This window comes from Eptatretus burgeri, chromosome 11, assembly GCF_056783735.1.
Source record: "Eptatretus burgeri isolate ZD-2024b chromosome 11, Ebu_testis_v1, whole genome shotgun sequence".
In the NCBI taxonomy this organism is placed as follows: Eukaryota; Metazoa; Chordata; class Myxini; order Myxiniformes; family Myxinidae; genus Eptatretus; species Eptatretus burgeri.
In genome coordinates, this window is record NC_140971.1 from 91,274,950 (window position 1) to 91,302,776 (window position 27,827).

Below are 27,827 nucleotides of genomic sequence, written 5' to 3' on the forward strand. Positions count from 1 at the left end.
TGAGTACTTTGAAATCGAGAATCGAATATTTTGGAATCGAGAATCGAATACTTTGGGATCTAGAATCGAATACTTTTGGATCTAGAATCGAATACTTTGGAATTGAGAATCAAGTACTTTGGAATCGAGAATCTAATAATTTGGAATCGAGAATTGAATGCTTTGGAATCGAGAATCGAATACTTCAGAATCGAGAATCCAATCCTTTGGGATCGAGAATCGAATATTTTTGGATCTAGAATTGAATACTTTGGAATTGAGAATCGAGTACTTTGGAAACGAGAATCAAATATTTTGGAATCGAGAATCGGATACTTTGGAATCGAGAATGGAATACTTTGGAATCAAGAATCTAATAATTTGGAATTGGGAATCGAATGCTTTGGAATCGAGAATCAAATATTTTGGAATTGAGAATCGAATACTTTCGAATCGAGAATCCAATACTTTGGAATCGAGAATCAAATATTTTGGGATCTATAATCGAATACTTTTGGATCTAGAATGGAATACTTTGGAATCGAGAATCCAATCCTTTGCAATAGAGAATCCAATATTTTGGAATTGAGAATCGGATATTTTGGAATCAATTCCGCCTACCACTAATCTCAATTCCACTGGAGCATCTTCAGGTTCCATTCATCATGACGATCCTCTGCTCATACCTTCCTGCTAACTCTGAACTCTGCATCAACAGTGTGGAATGGTGAGAAGATGGATATCATAAATATACAAACGAGTGGATTGATCACCATAGGTGAATGATAGGTGGAACTTGTATCATCCCACACCATGAGTTCTGAGTCCACCATGACTTCGGATGGTATCATTGTTCAGTGACTTATGCACAGGTGAGAATCTAATTAATTTATCCGAAACGAATGTATTGCAGTATATTATATCTATATGGACTGCAAATTGCATGCAGAACCACAGACACAGGGTTCAAACGTCCGTTAATTGGACATTTTGAAGGACATCCATACCGGTGACAGATCATCATAATTTATGAAGCGAGAAAGTCGCAGGACGATCATCAAGGTACGTAAAGACATCTTGTTTCTGTTGTGCGTCCTGGCAGGATAACTGCCTCTGGGCTGTCTGTAGCTGTGTCGTCTGGGTTCGAATCTCGCCCCAACTCTCACCTGTAATCCCGGTATTTCGCAGGGAGTGTGTGAGGCATCAACGTGTGTGCCGTCCCTCCAATGGACGTTAAACGGGAGGTCCGGTCTGCCAGCATTAGTCAGTTGGTGGATGTTAAAGATCCCAGGGACTCCGTTCGCCAATTAGTACCATAGACATTCACTGCCATGACCTATAGGGGGCACTGCATGAGCGGCACAGTCCAACCCCCAGAAAATGATGCTACCTGCACCCGCAGCCCTGTGCTCTATACGAAAGAAGAATAACAATGATGTGTGTGTGTGTGTGTGTGTGTGTGTGTGTGTGTGTGTGTGTGTGTGTGTGTGTGTGTGTGTGTGTGTGTGTGTGTGTGTGTGTGTGTGTGTGTGTGTGTGTGTGTGTCACCGGAGTGGGATTACTACACCTGCGCGTGGGGAAAAGTTCCCGGTATCTCCAATTGCATTGCGTCAATCTCTTTAGGCCACGCCCACATTTACATCACCCAATGGAAATCCACGAGGCCCCGCCCACGTTTACATCAGCCAATGGAAATCCACGAGGCCTCGCCCATGATGCTGTTTATAAACCATCGTGGACGAGGATGACACGTGCGCCGTCATGAACAGCGGCTGTTTGGTTGTTCGTGCTTTTAACGGGCGAACGACTCGAGTCGTTAAATTAACTTGCGATTAAAATTAGTTAAATCTGACGAGCTAGTTGCTTTGCTAACTTTGTGTTGTTGTGTTTTTTTGGGGTGGGGATCTGAGCACCTGTTGTTGAGCTTCTTTTCCCTCCCGTCGTTAATCCCATCCCAACACCCCGTCGGTCCTCCAGCATATCCCTCATGTCCTACGTTTAACACACCTGGTCCGAAACTCCTTCCTCCCGCCTCTGAGTACCTGATAACCCCTCCCCCTCCCCCCGGTCTCCAGCATGTCGACAGGAGGGAGCAAGCTGCGGGTCCTCGCACAGCGAATGCGCGTCACGAACCCCCTAATCCGAGAAGCGTTCGCCGAAGGTTTGGGAACATTTGTTTTGGTGGTGAGTGAATGAGTTATCTTATTCATTCAACGTTTATCCTTCATGCTGTTCCAGTATGAAGCCCGTGTGAGTGCCGCTGCTCCTCTGATGGCACGGAATAGTGGGGGTCTTGGGGGGGATGAACCCGGGTGCTTATGATCGGGATCGAAGGCTGGTGCTTGGTAGTTGAGAGGAGTACGACGAGTTGGTCGAGGAGGTCTATTATGGAAGATTAAGAGTGACGGTTGATGAAGCATCTTGGGGTGTCGGGAGAGTTCCGCAACAGTGAGTACCAACGCGCCAATTTTAAGGTCCCAAGGTGACACCGATTTCGAATGGGGTGTCTGCCCTCTTAATGGGGTCAAGTGTCGCATCGTGAATTGGTGCTGTTAAGGACTGGATGCCATCTTGTAAATAGTCCCTCTTGCATCGAGGTGATGTTGATGTTTATAGTACGTAATATGTAAACGGATTTTCTATCGCGGTGACACTGGTGTTTATGTAGTCCGTAATATGTAAACTGATTTTCTTTTGCGCGGTGACGCTGATGTTTATATAGTACGTAATATGTAAACTGATTTTCTTTTGCGCGGTGACGCTGATGTTTATATAGTACGTAATATGTAAACGGATTTTCTATCGCGGTGACAGTTTATATCGTACGTAATATGTAAACGGATTTTCTATGGAGGTGCCGCATGTTTATATAGCACATAATATGTAAACGGATTTTCTTTTGTGTGGTGACGCTGTTTATATAGTACGTAAATATGTAAACTGATTTTCTTTTGTGCGGTGACGCTGATGTTTATATAGTACGTAATATGTAAACGGATTTTCCATCGAGGTGACACATGTTAAAATAGTATGTAAACTGATTTTCTTTTGTGCGGTGACACTTATATAGTACGTAATATGTAAACGGATTTTCTTTTATGCGGTGACGCTGATTATATAGTACGTAATATGTAAACGGATTTTCTTTCGTGCGGTGACGCTGATTATATATTACGTAATATGTAAACGTTTTTTTTTCTGTTGGTGTCGTGATCCCAGCACTCAACAGCTTGGATCGATGTGATCATCGACCCATCGTCACAGTACGTACTATATCGACGAGCCTGGATTTACAGGTGCAATGAACGTGCGACTTTTTGGGGAATCCTCTGATCCCAGGACGTTTTCCTTGTGGGATGAACACAATTTTGCCACTGACTCTGCTGATTGAGATTGCGAGAGGTCCATGGTGGTTGAAGTCCGTCCTGTTCAACCCTCAAGCTCATCCATCACCTGCGCGGACACCAACCTGGTTAGTAGCACGGCTGGAAGCGGTGGTCGTTTTCCAATCGTCTGGAATTCCGTGTAGTTCTTGGAAGGATCGGACCCCGGTGTTGAAAGGTCAGGAATAGGATGTTGAGTGAGGCGGGTCCTCGTCACTTGGGACAAGCATGCAGGACCTACGGTCTCTGTCCTTTCAGTACTCTACTGCATACAAAGGATCTCTAACTGTTCTCACCTTTGACTGGGGTGGGGTGTTCAAGGTCTTCAATGATTTGGATGATCTTCAAATAGGAAACCGATGGAAGTTTTTTTTTTTTTTTTAATTGTTATTATTACTTTTTAAAGAATTTATTTATTTTTATTTTGTTTTATTTTTCAAATTATTGTGAAAATATTCTAGCTTGCAGTATTTTGGGTAACGGGCTGATTTATTGAATTACAGATGCATAGTGGTGATTGGGTGGAGGGGGGGGGGGTGTGCATGATGAAATGAAGAGATGGAAGCTTGGAAAATGGGAAGTGAGAGAAGGCAAAACTTTAGAAGGAGGGAGGAACAAAGGGGAGGGTCATGGATGGAGATCGATTGTTGGAGCAAATGGGAGGAGTCATGTATGGGGATTGATCAGGTCAGGTATGGGGGCATGCATCAGAGCAGCGCGTCGCTGCATCCACTTTCCGCCCGTACTGCAGGGTCCTCCGTCTGGCCATAGCACCCCCCCACCCCCCAGGCAGATGCCTGGCCCATCACCATCGACTTGAGATGCCGATCAACCTGCTGCAAATATGAGGCACGTGGTTGGTCTATTGGCCTCCTCCACTCACGAGATTCCCTTGTTGAGAGAATCTGGTGAGCAGGATCAGCGTCAGGAAAATGAGCCACATGTCCATACAGCCGCAGCTGAGGCTCAGGGACCATGCAGGTCAGTAGTGTGAGGGCCAGTACACATCCCCGACGAACTCCAGTAACTGGAAATAAGTCAGAGATGGGACCACCACATCTCAGCACTCTTAGTACCAAAGTATAGTTCAGACATCAGATCAATCAGTTTTGGTGGCACCCAATGAAGACCAAGAATCCTCCCAGAGGACATCCCGATTCACTGAATCAAACGCTTTACAGAGATCAACATAGGCTGCAAGCAGCCCCTGCCGAAACTCTCGTCTGCGTTCGGTGAGGACACGAAGTGCAAGGATACGGTCAATCGTTGACCTCTTTGGTGTAAAGCCTGACTGCTCTGGACGCTGGTGCTCAAGCAGATGGTGGCGAACCCTATCGAGAATTATCCGAGCAAAGACCTTGCCCAGCACTGAGAGCAGCGTCACCCCTCGGTAGTTGTTGCAGTCTTGGCGATCACCCTTCCCTTTCCAGAGAGAAACAACAAGGCCCCTCTTCCAGTCAGTTGGGATGATGCCTGTGTTCCAGGCAGAGCACAGAACTGCATGCAACGACACGAGTGCAGCATTTCCACCAGCCTGGAGAAGTTCAGCATGGATGTCGGATCCCTGGAGCTTTGCCCCGTTTCAACTGGTTCATCGCAGCCTGTGTTTCCACAAATGAAGGTGGACCACAGTTGATTTGAGGGTGAGCAATAGGGATTGTAACAGCTCTGACATCCAACTCGACAGCTGGGGGATCAGCCCGGTACAACCGCTCAAAGTAACCAGCCCAGCGGGCCTTCACTTCGGATTCCTCTGTCAAGAGCCTACCACTCTCTGCTCTAACTGCAGTGCTCCGAGGGATGGGCTTGGATGAACGCAATGTGTGAATTCCCCTGAAAGCGGGACGAGAATCACCTGTCCACAGGTGATGCTCTACCCCCCTCACAGATTCCTCGCACATAGGCCTTCTTCTCCACCCTCAGTGCACGTTCAGTTATATGCCTCAGCTCCCTGAACAGCTCAGCTCTGCCATTCAGCCTGGCCCTGCGACTCTGGTCAATGGTATCCAGTGGCCCTTGAGAGACGAAATTCTTCTTTGCCCTGCGGTGAGTTCCAAGACATCCACCGGCCACATCAAGGACGGTGGTCTTGAAGGCACTCCACAACTCTCCAAGACCCCCCAAGTGTCCACTCAGTGTGTTCGCAAACTCCTCAGCTACCCTCTCATTCTTGAGCTTGCCAACATCCAGCCTTGCGCTGGGATGGTACCATTCTCTTGGATTTAAGGTGCGACTTAATAGTTGCTACAACAAGCCGGTAGTCAGTAACCCTAACCGAGCACGCTGGTAGACCCTGCAGTTCTGGATAATCCTCCAGCGACCATCAATGAGTACATGGTCAATCTCCTTGGCCACAACCACCAGCGTTGGAATACCAAGTCCAGAGATGAGCTTGTGGGCGCTGAAACCATGAACCGGCCGCGGTGGGTCGGGTGGGGGCCCTTCTTAATGCGGTGGGTCATGTGGGGGCCCTTGTTAACGTGGTGGGTCGGGTGGGGGCCCTTGTTAACGCGGTGGGTCGGGTGGGGGCCCTTGTTAACGCGGTGGGTCGGGTGGGGGCCCTTGTTAACGTGGTGGGTCGGGTGGGGGCCCTTGTTAACGCGGTGGGTCGGGTGGGGGGCCTTGTTAACGAGGTGGGTCGGGTGGGGGCCCTTGTTAACGGGGTGGGTCGGGTGGGGGCCCTTGTTAACGGGGTGGGTCGGGTGGGGGCCCTTGTTAACGGGGTGGGTCGGGTGGGGGCCCTTGTTCACGGGGTGGGTCGGGTGGGGGCCCTTGTTCACGGGGTGGGTCGGGTGGGGGCCCTTGTTCACGGGGTGGGTCGGGTGGGGGCCCTTGTTCACGGGGTGGGTCGGGTGGGGGCCCTTGTTCACGGGGTGGGTCGGGTGGGGGCCCTTGTTCACGGGGTGGGTCGGGTGGGGGCCCTTGTTCACGGGGTGGGTCGGGTGGGGGCCCTTGTTCACGGGGTGGGTCGGGTGGGGGCCCTTGTTCACGGGGTGGGTCGGGTGGGGGCCCTTGTTCACGGGGTGGGTCGGGTGGGGGCCCTTGTTCACGGGGTGGGTCGGGTGGGGGCCCTTGTTCACGGGGTGGGTCGGGTGGGGGCCCTTGTTCACGGGGTGGGTCGGGTGGGGGCCCTTGTTCACGGGGTGGGTCGGGTGGGGGCCCTTGTTCACGGGGTGGGTCGGGTGGGGGCCCTTGTTCACGGGGTGGGTCGGGTGGGGGCCCTTGTTCACGGGGTGGGTCGGGTGGGGGCCCTTGTTCACGGGGTGGGTCGGGTGGGGGCCCTTGTTCACGGGGTGGGTCGGGTGGGGGCCCTTGTTCACGGGGTGGGTCGGGTGGGGGCCCTTGTTCACGGGGTGGGTCGGGTGGGGGCCCTTGTTCACGGGGTGGGTCGGGTGGGGGCCCTTGTTCACGGGGTGGGTCGGGTGGGGGCCCTTGTTCACGGGGTGGGTCGGGTGGGGGCCCTTGTTCACGGGGTGGGTCGGGTGGGGGCCCTTGTTAACGTGGTGGGTCGGGTGGGGGCCCTTGTTAACGCGGTGGGTCGGGTGGGGGCCCTTGTTGACGCGGTGGGTCGGGTGGGGCCCTTGTTGACGCGGTGGGTCGGGTGGGGCCCTTGTTGACGCGGTGGGTCGGGTGGGCCCCCTTGCAATTGCATGGCCCTAATGCCACCTCTGCTAGTTAATCATGGTAGACCTTTTCCGTGCCATACACCTGCACCACTGGAATGAAAACTTTGCCAGGTATTTCCCCAAGGACATTTCCTTTTTAAAAAATTTTTTCTTCCATCATGAGGGAACAAGAATAATTATTCCATCCTCGCACAACTCTATCGAAGACCGATGTATTTGCCTTTGAGAGTGCAGGCTCACTGACCAGGGGTCTCCGGTTAAAAGTCGCCACTCTGGGTCGCATCGACGTCGCAGAAAAAGGGGATTGGATATCGGTTGAGGCGTCGGCACGTGGTCTGCTGAGGATTCCGTGAAGATCTGGCCTGTCGGGGACATGATCCACCGCGACCTTTGTATCCCAAAGCAGATGGTACCGCCAGTTCAAAGTCCTTTTGAAGGATTATTTCGGGGGTGGTGGGTCAATTAATAGAGCGTCTTTGTGACGTCAGTTACAACAGATTCTCAGCACAAATGAGGGATTCTAAAACTTCGTGAGGACTGTTTGAACTCTGCTTATCATTGCTTGGAAAGATTATTATTATTATTATTTTTCTGTTTGTACCCGTGCACCACCAGACACTGAGAGAGAGAGTGAGTGAGTGAGAGAGTGAGAGAGTGAGAGAGTGAGAGAGTGAGAGAGTGAGAGAGTGAGAGAGTGAGAGAGTGAGAGAGTGAGAGAGTGAGAGAGTGAGAGAGTGAGAGAGTGAGAGAGTGAGAGAGTGAGAGAGTGAGAGAGTGAGAGAGTGAGAGAGTGAGAGAGTGAGAGAGTGAGTGAGTGAGTGAGTGAGTGAGTGACTGATCGAGTTCCTAATGAACATTGTAACAGTAGACCAGTTGGTGTCGCCGAGTGTGTGGCTATAATTAACTCGTTGATGCAACACAAGCTCTCCGTTGAAGAGATGGTTCGCCGGAAGGACCGTTGCTTCAATTTTCATGAAAGAAAAGGTGTTCGCACAATCACGCAGTGCTATAAGTTCACCTGGGTCGTCGGCACGATGCTTTTGTAATCTTGGAGTCATGACGATGTTTCCAGAAATCCGTCTGATTTGAACTGATCTGTGGAATGAGTTGCGGGCCGCTCGACGTTCTTCCGTTGGTCCAGTCATCTTGGCATCCGCCGGACCGCTCTCAGCGGTGTATTCTGTTCTTGTCCAAAATCAGGAGCTTGAGGAAAGTATCAATGTTTGATTGGTCTACAATGTTGTCGTTTACACCTGTCGTTGACTGTTGGTGTGATTGCTGAAACGGTTGCATATAATCTCCGACTTCCCACGATGAATCGCTTGTACAATACGTATTGGCGAGTGGCGGTTCAGAAATTGTACCCTGGCTGCGTGATGTTCATGAACGTATTAATATCTCCAAACAAACTGGACGGCGCATTTTGTCATCAAAAGTCAATTGATTTTGATCAAAGATAAATGTGTCACCAAAGAGATGGTGAGATTGAGCCCGAGGTATTTATTACAATCGTTCAGTTGTGGGACGTGCAACTGGCAATCGATTCCAATTCCTTTTCACGTGTGGTTCCGAAAAGGGATGGCAGGATGGCTCGGAGATCCGCACACTTGCCTTTTTTTTTAAGCTTCGTGGACTTGATTATAAACTCACCCTGCTGTTTCGTATGCACTTGGTATGAAAGAGTACGTGAGTCGTCGCTGGCACCCTGAATAAATTCCAAATTCCTGCTTCTCAAATTACAGGCCTGGCCATGTGGTTTCAGAAAGAAATTGGCCAGAACCGTTCCCCTTGGACGACCCCACAATAATAATAATAATAATGATGACAAGTAACCATTCCTCTCGTGCCATCGGGCGTGCAGTGCTGCCGAGGCAGGCTCGTTGGCCGGAGGCACAATCCTGAACAGGTCGCTACTCTGACGCAGGATACTCTGTTGGCTCATTTTCCCACAGCCGGTGTTCATCTTTCCCATCTTGGAAGCATGACGGCCTGAGTCGACCTACCTGGTGTCGTTTATGGCATGACGGCTTCAACTCGGGACGTTAAGATCTTAAGCTCGCCACCTCAACGGTTAAGCCACCGCAAGGCAAGAAGAATATGAGCATTTACAGAATACGAAGAGATTTCTTAAAATGTAATAAATAAATTAAAAAAAAACTAAAACATAATCGAACTTGTCGATGTCCAAGCCATAACATTAAGGCAAAACATACTATTAGGCTTGTAGTCTGGTATTGTGTACACCGTGGTCCTAAATGAGGAGAAAGCTTAGAAATTGAACCCAGTTTTAATAAGATAAACAATCTTAATGTTATATAATGCCCAAGTGTCTGTGCTTTCAGAAAATGTATACTTCGCTCTGGGTCCTATGGATATAGTTGCTTCCAAAGCATGTTTTTTTTTTATCCAAACACAGGCTATTTTCCCCATTTTTATAGCTCATTTTTTTTTAGAAATGGGTTTACATGTATGATTGTATATGTTGTCCAAAATGGTTGAAAATGCATTTTTTTTTGTTTGATATATATCATTATACATAAGAATAGAACAATTGCTCGAAACAGTACATTTCTTATGACCTTCTGCATATCTTGGCACCTTCAAATGTGTAAAATCTCAGATTTTGCAAAATTTCCCCCAGTCATAGTGAAGCTTACAACATCTTATTCCAGAAATTTGAAATGCATCTGATAGAACATCTTAAATAGCAATTTACTTCTGCATAAAGTGATGATTTAAAATGGCAAGTTTCAACATGGATCATTACTACATACTCTCGGACTCTCTGGAAAATCCTCTATTTCTCTTTGCCGATGACTCAACCCTCTGCCGTACCATCTGTCATCCCTCAGACCGGCAAGCAGCAGCTTCTTCGCTCACTGCAGATCTGGATAAAATCACAAACTGGTCCAACACGTGGAACATGTCTTTCAATCCAGACAAATCTCACACTCTCACTATGTCTCTTCGAAAGGACCGTTTACAAAACCCCCCCATCCACTTTCTCAACAATCCTCTGGAAGAAGTCTTTTCTTTCAAGCTTCTGGGTCTCACTATCTGCCATGACCTTTCCTGGGAAAGTCACATTTCCAACCTTGCCTCAAAAGCCAGTCGCCGACTGGGAATCCTCCGTCGTGCAAAGTCCTTCCTCGGCCCTCTTGAGCTCCTGACCACTTACAAAGCTTTTGTCCGTAGCCTGATGGAGTACTGCTCTCCCCTCTGGGCTGGTGCTCCTGCCTCCCACCTTTCTCGACTTCACGCTGTCGAAACCAGGGCTTTTAAGATCATTGGCATCTCCCGCAATGAAGCTGAGTCTTTGGGCCTCTCACTCAATCACCGCAGGTTGGTCGGTTGTCTTTCTGTCTTCTACCGACTCCTCTCCAGCCTTGCCCCCCCCTGCTCTCTCTGCGATTTGTCCCCACCACATTTCCACAGGGCGCTCAAGGTCCGCCAACAACCCCCTTCTGGTAAAACTACCAAAATCACGAATCACTGCTCATCTTCACTCTTTCATTCCTCTTTTTTCCCGCCTTTGGAATAAACTTCCTCACTCTATTCTTTCCCATTCTTCCCTTCAGGCTTTCAAAACAGCTGTTCACCACCACCTCTTATCTTCCCCCATCCAAATCCTCGATCTTTTCTACCCCCGATAATCCACCCAAGCCCACTTCCTTCAATTCTCCTGCTTTCCTTCCTGAAAGTCCCTTTAATGTCCATCTTCCCCTCGCCATGTTCCCCATCCCTCTCCCTTCCACAGTTCACCTGTGTCTGTTCCCCAATGTTTTGTCCCTTCCACTCCCGCCCCTCTTGTCTCATGCCTCCTTGCTGTGAGTTGTGTGTTAGCTCTCATACGAGCCTCGACCAAGGTATAAAAAAAAAAAAAAAAAAAAAAATACCAGTTTTTAGGTTCACTTCCATGATTGGGTCAAAAAATGTTAGGAAGTCCGTAACAAATTGTATTTACCAAGCTGCTACAAAATTACCGGTAGCTCTAAGCTTGATTTTAAAACCATAGAATAAGTTTACCAAGATGACCCTATGATATAAAAATCAATACCAAAGGCCAGTTTGTGTTCAGTATACAGAACATCAAAGGTCGTTAGGAAGTACGTAACGTTTTTAAGAAATCTGAACTTTTAATCCTAAGATGTTAGTTTGGTTCATAACAGCATGTATTTCTATGGTTACGTTTATGTGCATATATATTTATGACCTGAATGAACACTGATCAATTTGTTAATTTCACATGACCTTGACCTCTTCGCTCAAGGTCAAATATCAGGTAAACCGAATATTCTCCATGTATGTGGTTTCCAATTAGTGTATAATACATATCTAAGCCAACAGACCAATTTTAGAATGATACGAGTGTTCCTTGATACAGATAATTATTGATAACCAACTTTGACCCTGTGAGAGCAATAGAAAGAGGAAGAATTAAGCTCTTGCCAAATAGATCCTGAATCCCCATGATGTTGGCGAACAAAATGATATGCAAAACTTAATCATACACTGACTTTCATTTTTTTTTTGGTCCCCCGTGTCCTAAATGTGTACATAATACCTTGCTACAAGCCACTATTAATTGATGGCATAACGCTGTCCTCCACCACGATTTGTTGTCATGCCAAACAAGATGCCTAATGTAGAGAAGGGTTCAGGCAAACCTGGAATAAAGACCAGCAAAAGAGGCTGTAACTCCAACTTTGAGATGTTTAATGTTCATGAAAAAGAACTGATGCATTAGGAAGTCGTGGCTTTAATTTTTCCCATTGTTGAATGAATGCATTGTTTTGGCTCACTGTGCCGCTCCTACGAGTTTTGTTCATTTTTTGGGGGGGAAAACATGAATAACTAGAAAGACACTCGGTCGAGCGCATACCTCCAACATCCTGAACAGTTCGTTTTGTATCCCATTGATTGGCTGGATCTGCATCCGGATCTTAACCAAAATCGAATCGACTTGTTCTTGTCAAACACCCAACCTGTCCACCAAGTGTCGTCCGAATTACGTTTTGAGATATTGTGCTCACAGACAGACAGACAGAGCTGAAAACTATCTATCTCCGTCAACCTTCAGACCAGTAAACAACAACAGACACATTGTATCGGAACATGAAGATGTGATTGTGCACCTGCTTTGAACTGGTGCTCAATGCAGTGTTGTGATGCATTTTTGTACTGTACATCATTGCTATTTTGGTCCGACACAAAGTACACATGCTCAACTACTGTTACTACTACTACTGCAAAAAGGCCAAACTATTCTCACTTGTGAGTTCAGCGTGGGAATTTTTTTTTTAACCCGTCTTTGACGAATCGGCCGGCCAGACCTCAAGTTTCACCGAACGTGGCAGGAATTTGGAATCGAAAGTGCCAGTGATTACTCCTCTACACTTCACGAAATCCACCACGGCATATTTAACGTCCACTCCATCAAGTGATGCTAGCAGATGGGACACCCAGCTTAATATCCATCCGAGGAATGGACCCCCCCCCCCCTTTTTGATGCAATGCCCCACCTGTGAAGCACCGATCCAACATTTTGTAGTCTGGTGAGGAATTGAACGCAGACTAGAGAGCTGAAAGGTAAGCATGCTTCATCTGAACCATCCTGTTGCATGTTGCATGGTCGACAAAGTACTAATTAATTATGGCAATGACAAAAGTGTTTTTGTACCCCTCCTGTTAATTAAAGTACATCACACATTCAAACAAGCTTTGCCCCTGTGGCACCCACATATGGAGCTCCGTGGTGAAACATCACGGCTATTAAACTCGTGGAGGCGTTCGGACTGGTCCGAGCCGTGCATGATGTTTTGAACACGTTTCGAGGCCTTTAAACAGCAATGCAACCTTTTGGAGAAGACCTTTGCTATCTGAAAAGAATGTCAAACATGTCTGCGGATTCATGTTCGGATGAAGGGCAGGAGAAGTGCGCGGCTCGTGGAGAGGGCAGTCTGAACTTTGCTGATGTGACCATTCGAAGAGATCAACTCGAGCTTGGCAAGTGAAGTAAAACTGAGGAAACAAAATTCGGAACAGTTTCGTAGACTCGGACGACATATTTACCTGCACCACCGAAGGTGAAGGACGTTATGTTTTCACCCCTCTGTCTGTCTGTCCGTCCATGTCTTGTTTGTTTGTTTGTTTGTCTGTGTGCAGGATATCTCAAAAAGTTGTGGATGGATACGTTTGAGTGGAGTGATCGATGGTTGTGTGAACTGTCTGAATGTAAAAGTAAAGGTTATCGTAAGTTCAAACGTCAACGTGTCCGCATTGCTGTAAAACGATGCTTATTTAAACGAGTCCAAGCGGCTTTCAAGATTTGTGCGTGTCAGTTTTCGAAAGGGGCACGTCGTGGTGATCAACTCGCAGGCCTCGTCAGTTGATCAAATGTACACTTGGTTATCACTTGTTGAAGCCTTTTTTTTTTTTCATAGATTGGAGAAAGAAAAAGGGACAAACCTATATCCATCGTCTTTATTTCTTACACTTTCCTGCTATAAGGGTGTGGGTGTGGTTATGTAATGAAGAAGGTTCTGGAAGTGTTTGGAGGAAAGAGAAGGGAATGTGTTTTACGCAGCATATTGAGAGGTCAAACATTTTTGCTATACATTATATACAATATGGCTCCTAAGCCTATGGGTGAGCATTAGGAGTTTTGGGGGAAACTAAGGATGAGCAATGGATCTTCTTGACCCCAAAGGTTAACCGTCACTTACCTATGCAACATGCACTGCAGGTGTGAGGGTCAGCGGTGGGTAGAACAAATCACACCTGTGTGTGTTGACGGTGATATTGTGAGTCGTGTGGTTTACCCCCCCCCCCCCCCGAGACCAGATCCGTAACGACGTTGAAACGTGTATTATTTATCATGCATACTAACGTTATAAGTGTGAAGCTAGCTTTAAGGTAGAGTCGCTCAACGCAGGGTTTCTGTACACCGCAAAGGTAATATGTGAAATCGTCGTGACCTTTTGAGAATCGGGGGTTTTCCACACCGCTGCCACCAGGCACTATTCGGGGGTAAGTTGTCCTTGGAATATCCTCCATGTCGGAATCTGATCTGCAATATCGTCAGGATTCCAACACAACGCGCAGTGCGTTCGAGCCAAAACCGTTCCAGTTGTTGCACTGAAGCTCTGAACAGCAGTCTCTCGGGTTGACTTTGAGACGACTCGTTTATATATTTATTTATTTATTTATTTTCCTCTTTGGACTTTATAGCGAGTGCATTTGTCACTGGTTTGCTTTCACAAGAATGTTGAAAACTGTGTTCATCTCGACATTGACGTCGGCAGTACTTCCTGGGTCACTTTCAGCAATTGTTGCCGTTAAAAGTGATGAACAAAGCTGTAAATGCTTCACAAGTTTTTACCCGATCAATACTTTCTTTCTTTCCTTCCCACAGCTATTTGGTTGCGGATCCGTAGCACAGATGGTCTTTCATGGCCCGGGTGTTCCTTTCCTGTCTGTCAATCTGGCTTTTGGTTTGGCAGTCACGATGGGATGCTACATCGCTGGTGGAGTGTCTGGTAAGTCATCAAAATGGATGTTTTGGTCGCACAATGATGGTGGGGAGAGTCGTGGTGGCTATGCAAGCGTAAAGCTGATCGAATGAAGTTATGGTTTGCATTTTGACTCTTGCATGTGGTGTATGCTTCAAGTTTGTTTTCTTCGATGTTTCGAGGTGAAGGCTCATGCAAATCAAGTAAAACTAGAAGGGCACCCCGTAGAGCGCATACGTCTGCCATGCAATACCTGCTCAAGTACAACATTTCGTGCTCTATATTCTTTTTAGCCCGATCTCTCGATGGTGAAGAATCGCTTAAACAATTCTAGCAGTTTGATCCGGATCCGGATCGTCACCAAAATCGAACTACTTCGTCCTTGTCACACATCCAACCTGCCCACAAAAATTTCATCCGAATTCGTGCGCACACAAACGATCAAGATGACGTCATGCAGAGCATGACGCTTGCAAAATTCATAGAACAAATTTGACTTCCAAAAAACAATTGGCTGCTTGAATTCAGTGACCTGATATGCGAATCCTCTTCAAATTCCAAGTGAATCGGATGAAAATTTAGGATTTTAGAAATGGCTTCTTAGTTGTTGACCTTTTTGACCACAACAACAACAACAACAGGCTTCTTGCTTATGACAAACTCGACAACGTGGTGAAGTTTTGTTAAGATCGGTTTAAAATTGTGATCTGAAGGCAAGACAGACAGAAGAACAAAATCGACTGACCAGACTACTTGAAAAATCTTCGATCAACTAACAAATAGAGAGAAAGGGGTGAAAACATCACGTCCTTCACCTTCGGTGGCGGCGGTAACAATGCTTACTTGGTGCTTGACAAGTGGACCTCCTGGTAAGTCGACGTTTTGCAGTATTTTTGTGGTAACGATGCAAAGTCAAAATATTTGTACCACATTGTCTTGGCATGATGTCTCGTGAAGATCTTACTTGGACCTGTACCTCTTCACGTCCACGTAGGAGCTCATCTGAACCCGGCGGTTTCTCTGGCGATGGTTGTGCTGGGCCGTCTGACTTTGCTCAAGATGTTGGTCTACTGGGTTGCTCAGCTGCTTGGAGCCTTCATCGGAGCCGCCATGGTCTTTCTCATTTATCTGGGTAAGTACAACTTGTGGTTTGATTATTATCAAACCAGTGCTTGGTTCAATGCAGCAAAGGATGCGAAGGTTTCAGCTTCTATTATGTGATGCCATCTCGTGTGTATGCAGTTGCTGCCCCCCAGCTATCCCCCCCACCCCCCACCACGTGTCTGCATTATATTTTCATCATAGATTTAAAATCTCGTCTGTTACAGGCCGCTAACTGAGTCGCACTACAAAATGACAACCAACACCCATTGCCCCTCCGGTGTTTTTTTTTTTCATGTTTTCCACCCAATCCGATGATAACTTTCCTTCCGATACATGGTTGCCAACACCAGCTTGTTGTTTGAGAAAATGTCACTGCAGTGCTTTTCAAAGGTTGATAGTTATTGTGTTTTCACTTGCCAGGTTTATCACTATCTAGCTGTACCATGCAAGCGATGCTCATTGTGTCGTGTGGTTCACGCTGTTACCGCCCGATACCAAACCAAGAGTCACATATTCCAGTGTCAAGGAAACTTCTTAGCTTTTTTTTTTTTTCTTTTCATAAACTGAAAGATATTTATTTATTATTTATTTCCTTCAATTCTGCCATTTTTATTTGGCATTTGACATTGGACACCCCCCCCTCAGTTGCGAGAATATTCCCTTCCATTGAGACCATACTCTGTACGGTGCACCGGTGCTGCTGAAGCAGTCTCCTCGGCTATTGGGCACAATTCAGGACGGGTCGCCACTCCGACGCAGGATACTCGAATGGCTCGATCATCCCAGCAAGCTGGTATCATCCTCAGATACCAAGCCTGCCACCCTAACCATTAAGCCAACACCAGGCATGCGAGAATATTGTCACATCTGTAACCGAGCTAAACACTGCATAATGGACCAGCCAGCTTTAATGCAATTGCTCTGTTACGGCATCTTCCCCAGAGGCATGTGTTCATCCCAGGTCACCACTTTAGCTCTGTTGTCTTGGATATCGAACATGCATCCCTCGTCCTCCAGCCTCCTGCCTTCTATGGACGTCCAGTACGACTCAACTTGGCTTTTAGTAGGGGAGAAACAGAAGTATCATTTTCACAAACATTGATCATCGCATGTGTTTTGCCGTACAATACTGAATTCCCCACTAAATTAATGGCTTCTCAGAAACCTTCACCATCAATTATCCACCCATTTCAGACGCTGAGAAGAAACATTCGAGACCCTGGAGCATGGAGACTGCGGGAATATATGCCACTTATCCGAACACCCACTTGTCCACCGGAGGTGGTTTCTTTGATCAGGTAAGCGAACCCATTTGGTTTGTAATGCACACAGAAGCTTGCAGTTACAATTCACCCAAATAACCTGATTTGATAGCTCATCAACCATGCTAGAGGGGCCATGAGTCCACAAGAGCCTTCGGCTCTGCTGTTGTCACCCCTTCCTCCCCCCCCCCCACCCACACACTTTTCCTTTTGTCCTGTTGTGTCCTGATCCGTTCACTGTCCTAGTACTATCTCTTCCACGAGCCTCGACTATGTGTACAAACAAAACAAAACAAAATCTCTCAAACTGAATCGTGGTCTCTGCGAGTCATGTGCTGCTGGCGTCATCTGTAGGAGCTGCAGGGCCAATGTGGAGACCTCACGGAGGAACGGTTTGTGCTTTTGTGCTCATTATGGAATGATTATTGGTACAACTTTGTTATATTTAGCAGAATGTTATCTTGTCACTGCCTTTGTCTTCTTGCATTCTCGTCCAAACGTTGTCACAAAAGAACAAAAGCTGATCAATTATTTTCAGTTGATATAAATTGCAAACATTATTTTGGACTTAAATGTGACCATTGACATTTTATTTATTTATTTATTTCTAAGAGTGCTGTAAATGCCCCAATTAGACCACTTGATCCTTTAGCTGTTCGAGCATCACCTTAGCTTTTACCATAATGTGTTCCCACTTATCGGATCGTTGATTTGCCCTTCTTAGAAACCAGCAGTTATCAATAAATGTGTTGTTTGTGTGTAACTGGCACCTAAGGAACCAACTTCCACATCCTCTTCAATCTCATTCTTCCCTCCAAGTTTTCAATAAAGCTGTTCACCATGTCAGATCATCCCCCATCCAAAACCATGATCTTTTGTACCCTCTCGGGGTACAAAACCATCTGAACCATCTCGGGGCCCATCTCCTTCCACATTTCCCCTTTTTACTCCTTGAGAGTTTGCCTCTGTATCCATGTTGTTGCCCACCCATGCATCCTCCCCTGCCCATCATTCCTCCCCACACCCATTGTTTCTCCAAGTTTTCCTCTATTTTGTCCTTTGACCCTGCTGTTGATGTCCCGATCTTCCCCCTCCCCCTCTCTCTTTCTCTCTCTACTGTTCCTTGCGTCCTGTTGCATCCTGATCCGTTCAGGGTTCTCGCTCTTCCACGAGCTTCGATTCTGTAAACAAACAAAGAAAAAGTTTCCACATTTTGAATTGTTCTCCAGCTTCATAATGGCAAATAATTGTTTTGTTTATTCCAAGATACTTATTGGGTTTTTTTTTTTTCCAAATTTGAACTCTACTTTGCTCCCAGATGTTTATGGACAGTCTCTCTTCCCACGACCGTTCCCACTTGCAGCTCATCTTCCCATTGTTGCATTCCATGAGAACGTGCAGTTTATTTTGCGCAAATAGGGGTGTGTCAGATACAAGGACGGGTTCCTTGTGAACGCAATACTAGATGAATTATTCTCCAGAAAAAAAAGCATCTTCTGCATTGTAGTTGTTCGAGGAGCTTTTCTCGATCACGCATCAAAATCTCCTTTGAATTTTTAGCTCACCTGTTCGAAGAACAGAGAGCTATAGCAATACCCCCGGCGTGAGCGTCGGCGTCGGCGTCAGCGTGAAAAATGTTAAAGTTTTTGGTGCAAGTTTTTTTATTTTTTATTTATTTTTTTTTTTTTTCCTTTCTAATGTTTTTATCGACCACTATTTTTTTATACGCCCGATTTTATTTTATATATATATATATATATATATATATATATATATATATATATATATATATATATATATATATATATATATATATATATATACATATATATATTGTTGCGGTCTTCGCGCCCGCCGGCGTGCTGACGGCCACGTAACTCGAATCGCGGCACGTCGCCCACCGGACGGACAATCCAGTCGTGACCCTCTCGGACTAACGCCGGGAACCAGTCACGGGTGGACCTTTCGGTCTCACCGCGATCGAGCCAATCAGCCCCCACGTGGGATAGGGTTGCTCGCCAAATTCGACCTACCTAAGTACCCACGCGGAGGGTAGACCGGGCGATCGCACCTCGCCGCAGGTCGACTTCGGACACGGGCCACTTAAGCGACCCGTTCCGTACTATCAGAATAACCGAGCGGTGTTATCGTCGACCTCGACGGTTCGATTAATTATCGGGCGTATTCAGCCCACTACCAACCCTTTACGTGAAGCAAGATGAGGGTTCAATGGGGGAAAAGACGAAGCGAAGCGGGAGAACAGTTCAACAATAAAGCACATTTATTCGCGGCACACGGGAAGCACACAAATACAATTCCACCAAAAGCACACAAAAAAAAAAAGAAAACACAATTCCATTTACACAAAAAGCAAACATAAAAGTGAAAACACAGTGCAGAGCTAATACCGACTACCGAGCACACGGCAACACTTATACAATTCTACTTCACAGACGGTGCCGACAACACATACCCAAAACCAAGGAAAAGAAATACCCTCAAGAATGAGGCGGGCCTGAGGCCGAGACCGGGTCGGGCCTACCCGTCTGGTGATGAGACGCGGAGCGGCGATGGCCCCGCAACCCGCGGGCCTCGTGGACGGTGTCTGGTAGGGGGTGGGAACGGGGCCCCCTTGGTCGCACTATCTCAGCGCGGGGGGAAACAGGAGGGGGTTGCTGATGCTCGGGGTATAGAGGATCTTTATTATCCCTGGTGTGCGTCTCCACCTCGGCCAGGTCGCGCTGCCGGCCTCCCTCGGGCGTGCAGCTCCTGGCACCGACGCGAGCACCCCCTCGTCCGACTCTCTTCAGCTTCTCCAGCCACTGCAGGCTTCGGGCTCCAGACTTCCACACTCGTCCCCTCCGTTCCGACTCCTTCTCGTTCTTCTTTTCTCGTTCTCGTTCTCGTTCTCCTTGCTGACTGACGAACACCGTCCTTTTATCCCCCCCGTAACTTCGCCTTTGACCCCCTCCCTTTGACCTTTCACCTCGCTCCCCATTGGCCCGAGAAAAAGTGGGCGTGAAGGCTTTTTGATCCACAAATTTGCATATATCGATCGTTCTGGAGGCGGGGCCAAATCGCCCCTCGCTCACCGATTGGACGGCAAAAAGTGGGCGTGTGTCGTTTTTGATCCGTTTTTGAAGCACAAAATCCGTGATTTTGTACACGCTGTTCGACGCGCGTTCTGCATGAGTCCAACACCGGTACCCACAGCGGGGCAAGAACGGTGGCGATGCTACGGTTGCGAGGTGTGACGGGAAGGTCGTGGCGGTTGTGGTGAAGCGGCGTTGTGGTTGGTGGTTGATGTTGTGGTTGTGATGGTAATCATGGCGGTTGGTCCAAAATAAAGATAGTAAAAGAAAAACGGCTATCCTGAAGAGTCGCAGCACGTATAAATGACATGTATTCCCACTAGACAACGGGTTTGGGCCTAACTACACATGCACTTACCGAGATACCTCACCTAAGGGACCTGAATGGTGGTTTGCGAATCTGGTAACCACAACAATATATATATATCGGGGTGGATTATGTGATACCTGTTGTCTGTCCGTCCGTCCATTCCTGTCCACATTCTAACTCCCAAAGTTTTCAAATTTCACGTTTCATATTTGGTACATAGGTACAGACTGTGGAGACAGTGTGTCGCGACGTATGTTCGTCATCTAAAGTGGTTGCCATGGCAACCAGGATGCTGTTTTCCATGTCGTTGCACAATTCTGTATATACCTTCTTGTTCGGGCGTATATTGTGCTCACTTGCACTCTTGTTACTGATTAAAATATACAAATACATATATTGCTTTGAAATTATTTGGATCAGACTTCACTGCAATGCTTTATAAAAAAAAAAAAATTAATTATTAGACGAGTCTTTTAAAAACGATGAATGTATAAACAGGCGAGCATCGGGTGGCTTTGACACCAACTCTGGTCATGAAGTCTGATAGGAATTCGATGATCCTTTAAACTAGAAATAAACAAAGTTAAAGTTGTAAGACGTTTCGTTGCCGCCACAAAATGTCCAACATGGGCAACGTAAGTACGTACTGTACCCCGTGCATCATCAGAGGCCACATTGATTCTTAAAGTAGAGGCTGAAATGGTTGAGAGTGGTTTTTGGAGATGTGTCCCCACCGCTGCTTATCCTGTCCAGGGATAGATGTTTGTAACGGTTGGGAGTCACGTGTCGCAAGCATTCGTTTCATCTGATGGTGTAAAAATAGCACTCGGATTCGATTGTAGAATCAGAGATTGGTATAATTGTATAATTGTTGTTTTTCCCCATCCTACGTGGTTCTCACTCGCTGCCTTTTCTTTTGAAATCGATTGTGCCACCGTTCCCTGTGCTATTGAAACGGTGCTCCCCCCCTCCCAGCTAGTCCTTTTTTTGCCAGGTGTGTAATTGGCCTGTTGAGGTCATCAGGTGGCACAATGGATATTAAAGGAAAAGGCAATGAGAGCTGCATAGGATTGGGAAACGGTGTTGATCTTTCCCCCCCGTTTCTTGGGAAATGCAATAATCACTCAATTATACCAATTTATGGTTCCACATTGCATCTAACAGTGCTGCTTGCACACTATCACCGGTGCGGCAGTTTCCATTAGTCGACATCACATTTCCCAACGAGAACGGCACTCGGTAGAGCGCATACCTCCGCCAGGCACAACAGTTTGTTTTGTATCCCACTGATAGGCTGGACCTGCATCTGGACCATTTGTCCTCGTCGCGCACCAAAATCGAATCTGCTTGTTCTTGTCACCAACCTCACTTGTCCACCAAGTTTTGTCCAAATCTGTCCACAACTTTTTTGATGTACCCTGCTCTCACAGACAGGTAAACAGATGGGGGAGAGGGACCGTAACCTCCATCTGCCATTGGTAGGGAGGTAATTATTTGTTTATTTTAATGCATAAAATAGCCTATGGTGGAGTATTACATATCTCGGAACAAGGGCTATTTAACAACAGTTGAAACAAGTTCACAATCTGCTTCCAGAAAGGGAATACGTGTACGAGAAAAGACACACACAATTGTGTCAAAGTTCAGGGACAGAGATTTGTTTTCCATCGCTCTATAAAGGGCCAGAGGTTTTCGAAACGATGTGATTGCTGGCTCGGATACACTTTGAGCTAAAATGAGGGAGGCCTGCGACCTTGAGTTTCAGAGCCACTGACGGGAACGCGGTCACGAACCCTGCCTCTCGTCGGCAGACGACGAGGTCGGATTGCTTCTCACTTGTTGGATGTTGAATACCAATTGATACTTTTCGAATACGAGAATATTTATTTATAACTGTCCTTTTACATTTGGAACGGCCAACAGTGGCTGTTGAAAATGTGGATCGACGACCGCTCGCTCACGGCAAAATAATGCTGCGAAGATACTGCGACGGTGTTTCGGACGTTATCGAATCTCGTACAAAATGTTCTACGATGTGCGTAAGGTATTATTTATTTATATATATCCTTCACAAAATGGAGGTTCATGGAAGAGCAAGGTAGATCTGACGGTGGGACAAACATTACGGCAATGAACAAACACTGTAATAGGAGGAAACGCTGAAACTAGCACGTAAGGTGATTGGGTTAGGAAAGGTTAATGGGGGTAATGAAGACCATGAGACTTAATTGGGGATGGCAGTGCACTGCCTGCTTGAAGTTTTTTGGAGATAAGAGTGAGAGCAACTTTGGGAATGCAATTCAACGGATTGGAGAAGCGAGGACCCAAAAGAGTTGGTGTGCAGTGGTCGAGCGTTTTGGGAGTTCGATGAGGATGGGGTTTTCTTGGAGAATGCGTGCATCCCGGAGTTGCTGGTGGAGGGTTGGAGGGCCGAGGGCTGGAGTCGCGACAGTAAAAAGCAGGTAGGCCACCGATCTGCCTGCAAATTGAGAGCAACAAGCCTTTTGAGCAACAGATCATGGGAGGAGATGTGAGAACAGTGACACAATCTCCTTTTTTTTTGGAGAGAGGAAGCCAGTTAGGCATTGGTCAAATCAGATGGTGGTAGCCTGGTGTTGGCTTAGTGGTTAATGTGGCGGCTTGGGATCCTGGGGTCCTGAGTTGAAGCCCCGTTGGCCGCCGAATTAAAAAAATACACCAGGAGGTTGACTCAGCCTGTCATCCTTCCGAGGTCGGCAAAATGAGCACCAGTGTACTGGTAAGGGGGACACTGCATCAGCGGCAGAGCCGCGTCTCAACCAATGATGCAACCAGCAGCCACAGGCTGCACTCGATAGAGAGATGGTGGTGGTGGTATGTCGAATGAGTTTGAACACCAGTTGTAGCGTTTGTGCACAATGACCACAAAATCTCGGAACCAGGGAATGAATGAAGGCCATTTTACGGAGGAGGTCGAGAAAAGGATGATCTTTGATTTCAGTGCAAGGCACAAAAACAACGAGATTAAAAGCAAAAGCAAAGATCATGTCGTCACGCGTGCCAAGCCACTCTCCATGGCAAGCATTGCGGTGGTTGTGAGTCCTTGCCCGTGTGGGGTGTAGCCCCGGATAATGTAACTGTGATTGGCTAATTGTATCCATGCACATGCTGTTTTCCATGTTCTGTTGCAGATTTGTCCAACTGTTGCAATGGCAGAAAAGGAGATTTCTCCATGCTTAAGATTGTATGAATTCTGATGTTTTATAACAAAATATGGGGGAAGTAATAAATAAATGTATAAAAAGCTCTGTTCTACATGGGGGTCCACATCCAACATGGAGCCCTCACTCTGACACGCATGGACTACATTTCTAATATCGCTAACTTGTGGCCCACAAGCCTGGTTACGACAAAGATTTGAAGGCAGGGAAATTGGGATATGCAAACTAACAAAGGGATTCCTCAGTGGGAGGAAGGATAGCTCGCATGAATGGGGAATAATGCAAGTAGGCCGTGGATTTTGAGATCTGGTGTTTGTATCGGCGGGACGAGTGGGTCTCCGACTGTGTTGGACGTTTCCCGGTAGTCCTTGATTGCGGCACCTGTACTCGTGGTGCTGCCTCACTTTGGCGATCCCATTCTTATAACCCACCAACAAAGTGGAATATCATGCCATCCATGATTGCTTATCCCTGCATGCATGATGAAATGTTTCTGACAGCTTCATGTGGGCTAAATTAGGCCCAAACAGCACAACGGGGAGGAAAGGGGGGAGTGGGGTAGGGTGGGGCCAACATTACAGATGCAACTGCAGCAGTTATTTATTTCAAATATATATATACACATGTCTGGGGCCCCAAAACCTTCTCATGCACATAATTATACTTTGATTTTGATGTGCAAAGATATCCAGAAAGTTAAGGAGAAAGGGGATTAATGATTATAATTATGTGAGCAAGCGGTCTGGAATTTGTGAGTTTAACAAGGAGAGGGTTACTGGAAGAATGTGTGAATGCTTTCACTCAAGAGGGCTGAAGGGTTGATATATCACAAAGAGGATGGCTGCACTACACAACCCTGGTCGCCTCTTATGACGCAGGGATATGGTCCACCTATTCTAACCGGGGCATACACCGGGCCCAGTACACTGGTACTCACTTCGCCGACCTCAGAAGGATGACAGGCTGAGTCAACCTCCTGGTGTGTATTAATTGAAGCGGCCAACGGGGCTTGAACTCAGGACCTTTTGGATCCCAAGCCACTACCCTAACCACTACGCCAACACCAGGCTTGAGTAAGCCTAGTATATAGGGGATACATGGGGGGTGGGGGGGATAAAATAAAAGATCACCATGCACGTTCCCCTCTGCATTGGGAGAGCAGTGGGCCTTCTGCTTCAACTTCCTTGTAAGAGGTGCCGATGAGGTTGAGAGCTCCGGATTCCACAGCATTCTGGTGACGAGGGGTGGCAAGTGGCAGCATCAGCCTTTAGTGGAGAGCAGTATTCCTATGGACAAAGGCTCTGATTGTGAGAAATTCCGATTTGCCAAGGACGGACTGGGTGAGATGCAAGATTGCCCAGTCTGTGGCCAGCCGTCGAGTTCACAATTAAGTTTTGGAAAAAGTGATCTTTTGCACGTGAGGTCAAAGTGTAGGGACAGCCATGCACCGACGACGTTTGTATAACGTACTGTTCACTTCGCTATTGAACAACTAGCACTTGTAGATGTTGTAATTGTAAGAATGTTGAATATCAGCTTTCCTTTTTAATCGGTATATCGGCTTGCTGTGTGATGCCTGGTTTCACTTATTGTCGCTCGTGGTAAGGGCTAGACGAATATCAATTATTAATTGGAGGAACAAGCGTTCATAAAAAACTTTCTCAAGATTTAATGAATCCTTATTCCAAAAGTTTTCGTTCCTTAGCAATGTCAGATCTGAGTCGATGGGATTTGTGGCGAGCATGTTCTGTGCCAGTCGGGGAGGGGATGATAAGGTGCCACCATCCACATGGTCGATAATCTGACACCAAAAGAGCATGTATGATGTATGGCTTTGAATGTGCAATGATATTATTTAAAGGGTAAATTCTGCTCGGTGTTCCATTGCAAACTCCTCCACCGTTTCCACTTGATCCACTTTGGCAGGTTATGGGAACTGCTGCACTACTTCTGTGCATACTTGCCTTGCTCGACAAGAAAAACACAGCACCACCTGATGGGGTGACACCTGTAATTATTGGGCTGGTTGTTGCCGTGATTGGAATGGCTATGGGGCACAACTGCGGCTACGCCATCAATCCTGCACGCGACCTCGGCCCTCGACTGTTCACCCTTATTGCGGGTTGGGGACGGGCTGTCTTTACGTGAGTGGCGATTCAAATAAACAAACAAAACTTGCTGGGGGGGAGGGGGACTTGGAAATGTCGAGATACACGGTTTCCATAAAATGCAGTTTTTCATACTTAATGATGTTTGTCCGTCTGAATAATTACACGTGAAGCGGTACTGAAAGATGTCCATGTTTGTGTCGTGTTCCCTAGGCACGGTAACTACTGGTTTTGGGTTCCAATCATCGCACCACTGCTCGGCGGAGTGCTCGGCGCACTCACTTACATCTTGTTTGTGGAGTTGCATCATCCCTCTTCGTCTGACACCGGCACCAATACCAAAGAGGACGCAGAGAAGCATTATGACCTGCGAAAATTTGATTCTCACGCTGCCGAAACGGTGGCCTAGACTCGAACCTCCTCCGTCCTGCATCTATCGTCCTACGTGTATCTTCTTTATCCTCATCTTTGCATAAATGCCATTTCTTCACCTGCTGGCAGTTTGTCTCTATATCCTCGTGCTCATACCGTTTTCCTGGTGCTTGCATTTTCTGGAAACCCAAAACGACACTCGATCTGCTTTCTATTTGGCAGGGAATTTTTTATTTATTTATTAACAACATGCCAAGTGTTAAGTCAATTGTACGTCCATGTTCTGCAACTGAAATCATTCCCGTGCCAAATGTTTACCCTCGTGTGTTTGTCGTCCCTTCTCCCAATTTTATTTTATTGTTTTTTTTATTTTTTTTTTTTTTTTTTTTTTTTTTTCAACCATTCTGAGTTTGTAGTGGTCTTGCCCTTTTTCTCTTGCTGCCAAATAGTTCTTTGTTTGTTTGTTTTTTTTTTTTGGAACTTTGTTTTTAATCCTTCTCTGCTTTACATTTTGGTTACGCATCAGTTGGCTTTCGTTCAGCGGTTTAAATTTTGGAACTATTTGCTATTTAATAATAAACTGTGCTCTCACCACAGCTTCTGTCGAAGTTTGAATGTATCATCACTCCTCAAAGGAAGCTTGACAGTTGGAAGATGGGAGAGGTTTTGTTATAACACACCAATTATTTGTGTTATTTTTTTTTCCAGTGATAACTTGCCGATGCGTGTTTGTGGTTCACATCGTGAACTCCACCGCGCGGCCCGAGGGCCAACGTGAATTGATAAAATAAATAAATTGGAGATTCCTCATGTCGAGACGATCTAACTCGATGTAAGATCTGCCAATCTCTGTATAATCTCTCGTGACAACGCGGTTGCAGGGAAAAAATTTGATCGAGGAACGTTTGCTGCGGTACTCGCTCCATATTGCGAGTTTAACATGAAGTGTGAAACGATTCGAAGGAATGAAGATGTTTCTCATCTTTGCATTGCCCGAGTTCTTGGGATTTCAAAATGGGATTTGTTTGATAAAGTATCGGTGGGATTTGGAACTCCATTGGTTGGCTCCATGTGAGAAGCCATTTCATTGTCGATTACTTGAACGCTCTCCTCACTCCGAACAAGCGCGTTACTACCTGACGTCGGTTACCAACTTGTATTTTTCAATTTTGCAAATGAATTCATCCAGGGTACATTTCCATGAAATCTTGTCTGAGCTTGCTTTGTTCTATGGGATGAATGTGACGCTCCTTGGACTTTTTTCGTGCTTGCATTTGCTCTCGGGATCATGAGTATTTATTGGTTGGCTGAAAGCGACCAGTTTAATTGGTTTGGTTAAACCCAGTTCAGGTTACTTGATAGTTAGTGGGTGAACAATCCAACACTTTGCAAATTCTGCTTCACAATGATGGGAAGAGGTGATGTCATACAATTAATATGTGGAGTTTTAATTGAGGCTTTTAACTTCTGAATTGGTCCACAGCATATCAATCATGGAGACTTGGTGAACACTTCTTCCTTTTTTTTTATTTTTTAGATCCTAATGGAGGATCTCTAAGTCTTACTCACGCTGTTGTTGTTCTGCTTCTTGTGGATTTTTTTGGTTTCACAGCCAACAGTTTTCATCGAAACTTCCTGAAACTTGGTGTACATATGTAAAACTACCCTGCGCAGAGAGTAACCATCTCCGATTTTGAAAATTCCTCCTAGAAAAAAAAGTTATGACGTCAAAATATCTCCGCTAATGGAAATCGCCTAAAAAATTATCTCAAACTCTGCAAGCTTTTTGAATTCTGTTTGCGGGAATCGAACAGGGCATTAGCAGAGATGAATTACCGCACATATGATGCATCACTGATATATCAATTTTTATGACGTCA

At 46.3% G+C, this 27,827-nt stretch overlaps 1 protein-coding gene across 3 annotated transcripts; it reads left to right on the forward strand.

The window, feature by feature from the left end:
• The first annotated feature begins 1,719 nt into the window (after positions 1–1,719).
• On the forward strand, positions 1,720–26,543 carry LOC147017613 (aquaporin-3-like). Of its 3 annotated transcripts, none has more exons than XM_085847349.1 (6): positions 1,720–2,163; positions 14,403–14,526; positions 15,494–15,631; positions 16,798–16,901; positions 25,394–25,611; positions 25,789–26,543. In XM_085847349.1, the coding sequence occupies exons 1-6, from the start codon at positions 2,056–2,058 to the stop codon at positions 25,982–25,984; spliced, it is 888 nt and encodes a 295-aa protein (XP_085703475.1). In that variant the 5' UTR covers positions 1,720–2,055; the 3' UTR covers positions 25,985–26,543. The 3 variants fall into 3 exon arrangements, with proteins under 3 accessions (XP_085703475.1, XP_085703477.1, XP_085703476.1); XM_085847351.1 differs by lacking the exon at positions 1,720–2,163 and adding an exon at positions 2,280–2,427; XM_085847350.1 differs by lacking the exon at positions 1,720–2,163 and adding an exon at positions 9,053–9,074.
• The last annotated feature ends 1,284 nt before the right edge of the window (positions 26,544–27,827 follow it).

What these genes read in the sequence shown, in the direction of transcription:
- LOC147017613 (XM_085847349.1), top strand. Translation starts at nt 2,056, where the DNA reads ATGTCGACAGGAGGGAGCAAGCTGCGGGTCCTCGCACAGCGAATGCGC. An exon ending in CATCGCTGGTGGAGTGTCTG is followed by an intron (nt 14,527 to 15,493) that starts GTAAGTCATCAA and finishes ACGTCCACGTAG; the next exon opens with GAGCTCATCTGAACCCGGCG. An exon ending in TGGGGACGGGCTGTCTTTAC is followed by an intron (nt 25,612 to 25,788) that starts GTGAGTGGCGAT and finishes CGTGTTCCCTAG; the next exon opens with GCACGGTAACTACTGGTTTT.